The sequence below is a fragment of the Stegastes partitus genome, unplaced genomic scaffold (genome assembly GCF_000690725.1).
Source record: "Stegastes partitus isolate 25-593 unplaced genomic scaffold, Stegastes_partitus-1.0.2 Scaffold1697, whole genome shotgun sequence".
Taxonomy (NCBI): domain Eukaryota; kingdom Metazoa; phylum Chordata; class Actinopteri; family Pomacentridae; genus Stegastes; species Stegastes partitus.
The window spans coordinates 86,771-97,462 of NW_007579428.1; the positions used below are offsets into that span (position 1 = coordinate 86,771).

Below are 10,692 nucleotides of genomic sequence, written 5' to 3' on the forward strand. Positions count from 1 at the left end.
TACAGATGCAGTATTTAGTCTGTGTACCTGGTTACAGATGCAGTATTTAGCGTGTACCTGGTTACAGATGCAGTATTTAGCATGTACCTGGTTACAGATGCAGTATTTAGCGTGTACCTGGTTACAGATGTAGTATTTTGCGTGTACCTGGTTACAGATGCAGTATCGGGGCTCGTTGGGGTCGTAGGTCCAGTCCACCTGGCTGTTGGCCTCGGCTTCGGGCAGCGCTGACGCCTGCTGTGAAAGCTCCTGAGCCAGCGCCGACGATGAAGAGCACGACGAGAGCGAGGAAGAGGAGGACGAGGAGGAGGACTGATGGTTGGAAGACTTGATGGTGCTCCTGGAGACAGACGAGGAGGAGGAGAAGATGAGCTATTTACTGCTGTGTTGTTCTCACTGCTGAAGTTCAGCACTAACTGCTGTCGACATGAATAGCTCCTCTGTAGAACCAACATAACCGGCGGTCTTACTTGGACTTGCGGCCCCTGGAGTCGGAGGCGGTGGTGGGGGTGAGGGTCTGGGTGAGGGTGGAGGCCAGAGCAGAGGACGAGTATCCGGTGTTGTCCCGCGACAGAGAAAACTCTCGGCCAAGCTGGAAGTCGTTGTTCTTGATGGCCTCGTAGCTCGCCTTGAGGCTGGACGTTCTGCGGCCCTCCTTCATCTGAACACAGAACCACAGAACCGTTGGAACCATCAGAACCAGCAGTGTTAACGGGCTGATCAGGTAAAGCTCAGGAGGAACATTAGTGCTGCTGTTTGTTTTCAACAGGATGCTTTAATGGATGATATTAATCACCTCAAAGAGCATCTACTGGTGAAATAAAGATTAAATACAATAAGTTTAAATCAAAAAATAAAACATTATATAAATAGAAGACAACACGTGCTCTGAAACATGCTCACAGATGTAGGTAGCATGTTAGCATGATGCTAATACTAAACAGTGTTAAAGGAATCCAACATCACACCGCTGTGTTTTCACATCATGACATCAACATGTGGTCATTTAACAAATTAAATGAAGCCGACTGGAACGTGTTTGGAAACGACAACATTTATTCAACAGTCCAACACGGCTTCCTGCTGACGAGCTAAAGTTTAATATAATAATAATACAGATTAATATTACTTTAACCTGACAGCACAAAGATCTCATTATTATGTTATTGATTTATGTTTTGGCTGAACACAGGCACTGCGTTTGTGACTGTCTGTCCAGGTGTATGTTCTGGTGGATGGTTTGTCTCACCTGTGCGGTGGCCTGGACGGCCTGGGCGGCTGCCATGGTGATGGCCCCGGCTCCGGCCCCGGGGCCCGCAGGTAGAGAGCTCACGTTGTAGGAGGCCAGGGGCTGAGAGGAGTTCACGCTGTACACGTTGTTGGTGGACGAGGACGTGCTGTTGGTCCGGCAGCCTGCAGGGACACACAGGTAGACCAGGGCAATGATACAGGTGAGCAAGGGGCACACTGTACAGGTGTGCTGCTACCTGATGGGTCAGAGTGTGCCGTTACCTGGCGTGTTCTCCTTGGAGGCGTCTGAAGTGAGGGTGGACAGCAGAGCTTCAGACTTGAACTTCTTCTCTGGAACGTGTTCTGTGGTGTGGTGCGTCGGAGCGCTGTACTTCCTCTCTGTCAACACAAACACAACAGTTTCTATCAGCAGCTTCTTAATTAATCAACATTAATGACGAATAATTAATAACAACAACCTGCAGGTTCAACACCAATAAGAGCCGAGCAGCAGGAAACAATAAAATGTTCTAAAACATCAAGAAATGTTCTAATTAATTGAAAAACGATTATCAAAATATCACAAAACATTAATATATGTCTAATAATATGTTTTAACTGAACAGACAGGTTTAATAAACACCCCAGGATACTAATACCAGACTCCAGACCCTGAATAAATCCCTGCTGAACTGTGTTAAAGGCAAAGTGCTGCTGCTGCTGTTCTTACTCTCGGCGGTGGTGTGTGAGTGGACGTGGTGGTTGTTGACCGGCTGAGACGGGCTGTCCATCTCCAGAGACCCTGGACGGGACAGAGAACAAGTTCAACACAAAACAAAGAGCGAGACAAACACTCAGGACGTCAGAGCTCTGAAACGCCACTCACGTCTCTCCAGAATCTCGGTGATGCCGGCGTTGTCGGCCTCCAGCTCCATCTTGAACTTGGCCAGCTCCTGGTCCAGCTTACGCAGGTGACGGTCCACCTGAGGGCAGACGGGGTTACATATATATAAATATACTGTTTTATACTGTTGTACTGAACATCAGCAGCTCCCTCTGTGTTACAGTCTCTGTCTGCCATCTAGTGGTGATTGGACTGAATCACACTGAGACAGTATGTCTGTTTATTCTGATCTTCTTTGTGTATTTTAACAACATTTTCTCCTGACTTAATGCAAGACGGCAGAACTAATTCTACTCATCTCTAAAACCTTGTTTATTCAATCTAAAAGTTGGTATCAAAACAAAGAATGTGGACAAAAACTATTAAACAGACAGAGTTTCTGTCCATATACTTTTGGACATTTCTAACCATTCATGCTGAAACATTTAGGCCGTAAGTATGACAACACAAACTATTAGACAGATAAACCAAATGGATCAACCATATGAGCATAATGCTACAAGCAGTATTATTGATCCTCTACCTGGTCAAAAGTATGTGGACACAAACTACTGACCCGACAGGGTATGCTGTCCACATACTTTTGGTTATTTACATTCATCAGGCCTTGTGCCCACATAGCCGGTTCCACTCACCAGATCATAGATCTGATTGGCCAGCTGGACCTTCTCGTCTGCATCTTCCAGAGCTTTGTAATAATCCTGAAACACGAGAGAGGTTCTTTCACAACAGTCGGAGATAAAACATGACGATCACCGTGTTCTTCCCGGCGCTGACCTTTTTGATGACCTCCATCTGCTCTTCCCTCCACTCGGGTTTGTTCTTCTTGGCGTTGACGAAGAACTCGATGACCTTCTGCTCCAGCTGATCTGTGGCGTCTGAAGGCACAAACGGCAGAACGGACGGTGTTACTTCACGTTCTCATCCACTTTGTTCAGCAGGGTTCTGTTGTGTACACGAACGGTTCTGACTGACGGTTTCAGTCCAGTACTTTAGATTCATCTGGTCTCAGTGAGTTCAGGTTCATGTTTGTTATTGTGAAACAGGAAACTGGGAATATTTCCCGAAGCAGATTGTGAATCTAAACGAAGTGTCTCAGCTCCAGCAGGAAATCAACATTAACTAGCATACTTTATACTCGTAACTGGTTCCTACAACGGTGCCTCCAGAACATTTTATCTGCACACTTCCTCAAATCAGTTTATCAACACATTAATGACCATGTGGTGGTTTCAGCCTGTTCTCTCTAAATCAGCTCGTCCTCGTCTCACGATGCTGAACTGAATATTTTAGCAGCTCCCAGATAAAACGACGCATCTGAAGTTGTTCTGCTCAATTTGTGGTTATTTTATAAATAGAATAACAACACTGCCCTCAGCTGAGACCAGAGAACAAATATTTTTAGAGCTTAATTTTGGAGGTTGGTGTGATTTCTAATGAGAGGTTTAAAAATATAACCATGGAAGAAACCTGACTGGCCTGAAAGACTCTCTGAGATCTTCCTTTTAGATGCAGATTCTGTGAAACTTTTATAAAACGAACTGACAATAAAGAACCCATCACATGGAACCAGAGGCTCAGAGCAGCCTTCTGGGATGAGACAACACACAGCGGTGAGCGGGTTAAGGAACAGTGAAGATAATCAGTCTGTTAGATTAATCTCTACATCACCCTGATGTCAACAAACCAGAACCACAAAACAGCAGCTTTACGTTCAGCGTAATCTGTCACGTTTCCTTGTAGAGATCATTTAAATATTAAGACCCTTCACAGTTAAAATTAGGACTTTTTAAAGCAAAATAGTCTCTCAAATGTGAAAATACACTATAAATGACCTTTTGTTGTTTTGAGAATAATAAACGCACTGAAGTGAAGCTTTACAAAAATTATACTGCAGACGCTTTTAAGAAAAATCTGATATTTCCCCAAATTGCTCCACCTGACACAAAGAAAAACACCTATTCAATGTTCTATCTTTTAACAGCTGCTGCATTTAATCAGCACTACAATAAACTCTGTGGAAGCTATGTCACGGAAAAAGCTAAAATTCCTCCTTTAGTTTAACCTGATGTACTTTGTTTTAACGAAAATTAGTTCTGTCTGACAAAACTGTAATAAAAGCAAAGCACTACTGTGTCTTCCTCACCTACAAACGAAGGTTTAAATGGCTCTCTTCACTTTATTTTTTAATTCTTTATTCCACTGCAGACGTACTCCTCTACAGGACCAGGAAATCTAAATGATTTTTCCATATGATCTGCTGATAATCCCTGTATGTATTTTTTTTATCACAAACAAACTATGTCTAATATGTAATACTGGGCCGCCCTACTTTCAGCCACCTTTCTTTTTTAAATTGTGGACATTAAAAGGTATTTAAATGAACGTTTTCTCTGAAAATAGTTCCTACAAGAAAACAAACCGAAAAAAAAAACAATATAAACTTTTGACACTGATGTGTTTTAGTTTTTTCCCCAAACAAATAGTTTATTTAACCTCCTATATTTTAATACAGATAAACATTCATGTGTAATTATAAATATAACAGTTTAGTGTGTTGTGCAGCTGAAGGCATCAATGCTGTTCTGTGTTTACATCAGGACTTCATCTGACAGCTGCTCAAATCAACCGTTTCTGCACCCAAAAAATAAAAAAAATCACGTGAAAAGTTTTTAGAATCAAACTTTTTAAACAATTAAACCGCATACTGTCAGCCCCTGACATGTCAGATGCCCGGCGGTAACGGAGCCGCCGCCGGTAAACCAGCCCAGCCTGTTAGCCGCTATGCTAACATTAAAGCTAATTAATCACAGGACTCGGTGTAAATAACGGCGAGACGCGGCTACGCTGCTCGCGGAGACCCGGGGAGGCTGTTCGCTGTGTTTGCCCGTTAAACTGTGCCTGTCGTCGGCGTGATAACCCCAGCGTGGGCTGCCGTTAGCCGGCGGAGCTGTACGTACTCTGAACCTGCAGGTCCATCTCCCTCATTTCCGTAAACCTGTCGCGGAGATCCATGGGAAGCTGCTCGATCACTGCGGGGAGAAGAAAAGGCGGTTATCCTGCTAGCACGGCTAGGCTAACGGCCGGGCGCGGACGGGCCGCGAAAAAACACACATCCACCGCACAATACACTCCGGCAGCACCACCGCCGCCCCGATACGGTCCCGTACTCACTCTCGAGATAGTCCTCCAGGTACAGCATCGTGCTAATTTTCACGTTTTGAGCGTTTTACGGAGCAAATTTCTTCTTTCAATATGGCGCCGCCAGCCGCTGTCCTGCTCAGAAAAAAATACACCGAAAAATTGAGGTCAGAGAACGTGACGCACACGGCTACTCACGTTCTGATTGGTCGAAATCCAGGCGGGCGTCGATTTGTGTTCTCAAGAGAGATGCATTGTGGGAGTCGTAGTTTAATAGTGTTCGAGCGCTTTAAAGGCCCCAAAATGAAGTTTACAGGACTATATATTAATATTTTTTTTAAAATATTACTATTATTTATTTATTTTATTGAGAGTTTCAAATAAAATAATTTTTAATGTACATTTTGACTGTACAAGTAAACTGCATCTTTATTTAAAACTAAATTTGATTTATTCTGTTATTTAGTCTTTAGCTGATTCTTTGTTTGCAGTTGGATTTTTTATTATTTATTTACACGAGGACAGCTTTTGCTTTTATTCCTCAGCGAACTGCAAATTTTGACATACGTGACAATGTTTTGCCAAAAACTCCCTTTTATTTCAATATAAAAACAAAAATAAAGTTTGATTTTTAAAACAACACTTGAGCCGTGTGACAAACCATCTGAAGACCTTTTAACTTGAATGAAGTTCTCAGGAACACAAATGTCATCATCAGAGGATATTGATATATTGGAGACACAAATGTAGGGATTTGTTTTTTTTGTTATTTGGAGTGTGCCCACATATTTTTGGCCATACAGCATGTGTATATAAATGTGTAGCCCAATAAGTAGACAATAAATGCATAAAATATGTGGAAATGTACTACAAGCAACTGCCCTAGGTAGATGTTCACGAGTCCACATACTTTTGGCTATGCATATGTGTACACGCATTACAATCCATATAGGTATACTGTATATGTCCTAAAGTATGTGGACATTAACCATAATATAGACTTTAATGTTTGTACTGTGTTCCTCAATAGCAGTTGTCCACATACTTTTGACCACATCAATGTGTATCTGAATCACCAGCTGAATAGATAGACCATATGTGGCCAAAAGTATGTAGACACTTCACACAAGCCTCTGCTTAGTTTTAGGCTGTGTAGTTTGTAGTCCACCACGATAAGAGGCGTCAAGATATTTTTGGCCACGTACCTTTACACTAAACATATGAAAAATAAAGAAATGTGGACAAAAACTTAAAAAGAGAGAGTTTCTGTCCATATACTTTGGACATTTCTAAACATTTATGCCTAAACTTTTAGGCCACAAGTATGAGAACATAAACTATTGACAAATAAACTAAATGGATGAACAATACGAGCAAAAATGCTACAAGTAGTATTATTGATCCTCTACGTGGTCAAAAATATGTGGACAGATACTATTAGAAAGACAGTATATGCTGTCCACATACTTTGGTTATATTCATTAACATTAATTATGCCTTTGTGCCCACATATTTTCCTCATAAATATGAGGACACAAACTTAGACGGACAAACTAAATGCACAAAAGAATGTAAACAGAATCACTGTTGACCATGTAGTAGTCGGCATCTATTTGTTCTAAAATATGTGAACAGGAAATATGAACAGATAGCAGTTTCTGTCCATATACTTTTGGACATTTTCAGCCTTTTGTATCCTCAGGTTTATAGCCATAAACCTGAGGATACAAACTTTTGGACAAATAAAGTAATTGGAAAAACAATGTAAACAAACAAACAAACAAAATACTGCAGTTGTAAGAAGTATTAGTGATCATCTGTTTGGTCAAAAATATGTGGACAGAAAACATGTAAGAGATATAAGTTTCTGTCCATATACTTTTGAAAAATAAATTCTCAGTCACATATTTTTGGCCATAAGTATAAGAACATAGACTATACTACTGCTACTACTATTACTACTACTAAAACTACTACTACTAATAATAATAATAATATTTTTAAAATGCTGTAAGTACTATGATTGATCATCTTCTTGGTCAAAAGTATGTGGACAGAAATGATAAAACAGACAGTAATTATTGTCCATATACTTTTGAAAGTATATGGACAATAATATTTATCATTTCTATTTATCTTTCCTTTGTGGCCACATATTCCCCCATAAGTGTGAGGACACCAACTTAAAGGGATAAACTTAATAGACAAAATTATGAGAACAACAAATACTGCGAGTAGTATTTTGGTCAAAAGTATGTGGACAGAAACTCGGAGCTGTGCAGCACTTGGTGTCCACATATTTCTGGTCTGTTTACGTATTTCTCTCGCTGTGACATTGTGGGTCTCGGTGTGTGTTTGTGTGTTGCCAGCAGAGGCCTCCGTGTGTCCGTTTCCTCCCCGCAGCTTCATCCTCTGCAGCACAACAACTGTGACCCGGAGCTGAGCGGCTGGAGGCGGACACATTCCTCCGTCCTCCCCCAGGACCCGCCGGACGGAGGGAGGGAGGGAGGGACGGAGGGAGGCTGCTGCTGCTAATCAGAGGAAGAAGCAGCAGCAGGACGGACAGACGGACGGACGGACAGACAGCGGACCAGCCGTCCACAGCGCCCCGTCTCCGGCTGCAGCAGCTCGACGCTCCGGACTTTACGCAGCAGAGGAAGCGCCGTGGAGCGGATCTGGAGCAGCCGGGCGGAAGTTTACGCTTTGGATCTGCGCTGTTTTCGGCTCCGGAGTTTCGGTTCGCTGCTGTTGGATCTCAGAACAAACGGAAAATGCGGCTCATGAGGCGTAAATCCGAGTAGCAGACAAGTCCGACGGCTCCGGAGCTGCGCGTTCGTGCTCGCGCTCCGCTGAGTGAGTGATGATTGATGTGGAAATGTCAGCTCCATCAGCCGCGGGGAAAGTAAGAAACCACCTGTTGTGAAAGTTTCCTGGAGCTGCTCACGGATAAACCCGAGCTGCTAAAAACAGGGAGCCGGACGGAGCCGAGCCAGAGGCGCGCAGGGAAGGAATGCGGCTTTTACGCACGGAGCAGCCGCAGTTCCCGAGAAGAGGCTCCCGTCTGACGAGCGCTGACCCCCGCCGCTGCCGCCGCCGCCGCCGCGTCCCCGGGCCCCGCGTCCGCTGTCTGCAGTGAGCATGTTGCCATGGTGCCCCGGGCTCAGGTGAGCAGCGCCGCGGAGCTCCGGTCGGGATGGCTCGGGAGGACGCGGTGAGGTGCCTGCGCTGCCTGCTGTACGCGCTCAACCTGCTGTTCTGGGTGAGACGAGCCGGTTCCGATAGCTGGTCGATGAGTCAGCGATAGGTTTGGAGCAGTAGGTGGTAGAGTCTGCAGCCAGAGTCAGTAGTGAGTCTGAAGTAAAAGTACACGTTTGCAGTAAAAGCTACGTTTTGCAGTAATAACTAAAGTTTGCAGTAAAAGTTTTGCAGTAATTATATGTACAGTGTATACAGCAAAGGTTTCCAGTAAAAGTTTGCAGTTAAATTTTGCAGTAATAATTAAAGTTTGCAGTAAATATACAAACAGTTCATGAAGTTCGGTCCATATGGACAGTAACCAGCAGAAACCCGAACCTTCAGAGCAGAGACAGTTTGTGGTGAATCACGAGGACGTTACACACAGAACATCTGATTTCAAACTGGTTTTTTTTGCAAACAAAGAAAACTTTATTCCACATCTGGGTTTCACGCCTCACTTCTACCTCATCACACTCCTCTGAACACGGTTCTGATCTCCACAGTCCATCAGGAACTTCTTCACACCTTTATTTTCAGGACGAGGCTCCTGCTGCTGCTGGTGTGCAAACGTCAGCTTCACACCCACGTTAAATATAGTTTCACGTGAAATTGTGTTAATTTAAAACATGTGAAAGATCAGAAAACAGGAGTGCATTCAGAGGAATCACATCAGGAGGAGGTTCAACAGAGCAGCAGCAGCAGCAGCAGCAGCATGGAGCTGGAGACGGAAACCAGCAGAGAGACAAGAGTCAGAGAAAGTTCAAGTTTGCACTTTAAATTAGTCTGTGTTTGAAGTCAGCAGTAAAGGATGAAGCCTGCTGACAAAGTCTGCAATAAAATGTACAATTTGCAGTAAAATTTCAAGTTAACAGTAAAAGTTTGCAGTAAAACGTGTCGTGTGCAGTAAAGGTTTAGTCTGTGGAGCCAGTCTGTTAGTCAGTTAGTTAGTTAGTTAGTTAGTTAGTTAGTTGGTTAGTTAGTCAGTCAGTTGGTTGGTCAGTCAGTGTCTGAGCGCCAGCAGGCCGGCGTCGGGCTGCAGAGGCGACTCTGACATTCTGAGGTGTTATTTGCAGGCAGCAGAACCTGATCCAGGAGTGTTTATTTCTGTGTGTTTATTTGTGTGCCGGTCCAGCTGATGTCAGCTTGTGTGCTGGGAGTGGCGGCCTGGATCCGAGACTCCCTGAACACCGTGCTCACCCTGACCGCCCACACCAGGTGAGTCCACACAGAACCAGGTACCAGGTACCGGTTCTGTCCTGAACACACAGTTAAACCCTGACAGTGCAGCTTGTTGGTATTTTACTGTAACCTTCTGTATGTCTAACACTAACTCCACCTGCAGCTGGATGTTCATCACCAACGTCTATCAGACTTTCAGGACTGAACCGTACTCGGCTGCACTCGTCGGGTTATTTATGACGACGGTCGATCTGGAGGACAGTTTACAGGTTATATAACCAAACGATGACCAAACGTCCAGGGAACGTAAACACAGTCAGACATTCCTGCAGCTGATAGATAGATAGATAGATAGATAGATAGATGGATAGATGGATAGATGGATAGATAGATAGATAGATAGATAGATAGATAGATAGATAGATAGATAGATGGATAGATGGATAGATAGATAGATAGATGGATAGATAGATAGATAGATAGATAGATAGATAGATGGATGGACGGATGGATTTTCTGTAGCAAAGTCCAAAAAGACTGATTCATGTCAAAGTGAAGCAGATTTCTGCAGCATAATGTCAAATAATTCAAACTATGAATTGAAAACTCAGTGCCTGCATCAGTCTCCTCCTCCAGTCAGTCCTCAGCAGATGGACCTTCAGCTCCATCATGGTCCTGTTGGTCTCCATCAGTCTGAACATCTGGACGCTGCAGCTTCACCTCATTCTGATGAAACTGTTCAGACTCTGTCGGGTTCCACAGAGATCATGAAGGAACAGAACTTTTCAGGTCCAGACTCTAATTCTCAGCTGGATGGAGGTCTGGACTCTGACTGGGCCTCCAGAACTTCACCTTGTTGTCTTCAAACCATCTCTGTGGAGCTTTGGCTGTTTGCTTCTGCTCATTGATGGAAACCAAGTCTTCTCCACGTCTCAGTTCTCCTGCAGACTGCATCAGGTTGTCCTCCAGGATTTCTCTACACTCTGCTGCATTCATTCACC

The 10,692-nt window shown here is 43.7% G+C and overlaps 2 protein-coding genes across 2 annotated transcripts in view; one reads left to right on the forward strand and one right to left on the reverse strand.

The window, feature by feature from the left end:
• Window positions 1–5,435, reverse strand: part of ing3 (inhibitor of growth family, member 3) — an 8,646-nt gene extending 3,211 nt beyond the window's left edge. Inside the window, exons 1-10 of the mRNA XM_008301674.1 lie at window positions 5,309–5,435; window positions 5,095–5,166; window positions 2,912–3,012; window positions 2,770–2,835; window positions 2,117–2,213; window positions 1,961–2,032; window positions 1,513–1,629; window positions 1,250–1,413; window positions 471–661; window positions 148–340 (exon numbers count right to left, since the gene is read on the reverse strand). Of these exons, the coding sequence (XP_008299896.1) occupies window positions 148–340; window positions 471–661; window positions 1,250–1,413; window positions 1,513–1,629; window positions 1,961–2,032; window positions 2,117–2,213; window positions 2,770–2,835; window positions 2,912–3,012; window positions 5,095–5,166; window positions 5,309–5,336 (1,101 nt within the window). The 5' untranslated portion in view covers window positions 5,337–5,435. The remainder of the gene's footprint in view (window positions 1–147; window positions 341–470; window positions 662–1,249; window positions 1,414–1,512; window positions 1,630–1,960; window positions 2,033–2,116; window positions 2,214–2,769; window positions 2,836–2,911; window positions 3,013–5,094; window positions 5,167–5,308) is intronic.
• A 2,411-nt stretch (window positions 5,436–7,846) lies between these two features.
• tspan12 (tetraspanin 12) overlaps window positions 7,847–10,692 on the forward strand; it is a 9,698-nt gene continuing 6,852 nt past the window's right edge. Inside the window, exons 1-2 of the mRNA XM_008301675.1 lie at window positions 7,847–8,534; window positions 9,645–9,727. Coding sequence (XP_008299897.1) covers window positions 8,469–8,534; window positions 9,645–9,727 — 149 coding nt within the window. The 5' untranslated portion in view covers window positions 7,847–8,468. The remainder of the gene's footprint in view (window positions 8,535–9,644; window positions 9,728–10,692) is intronic.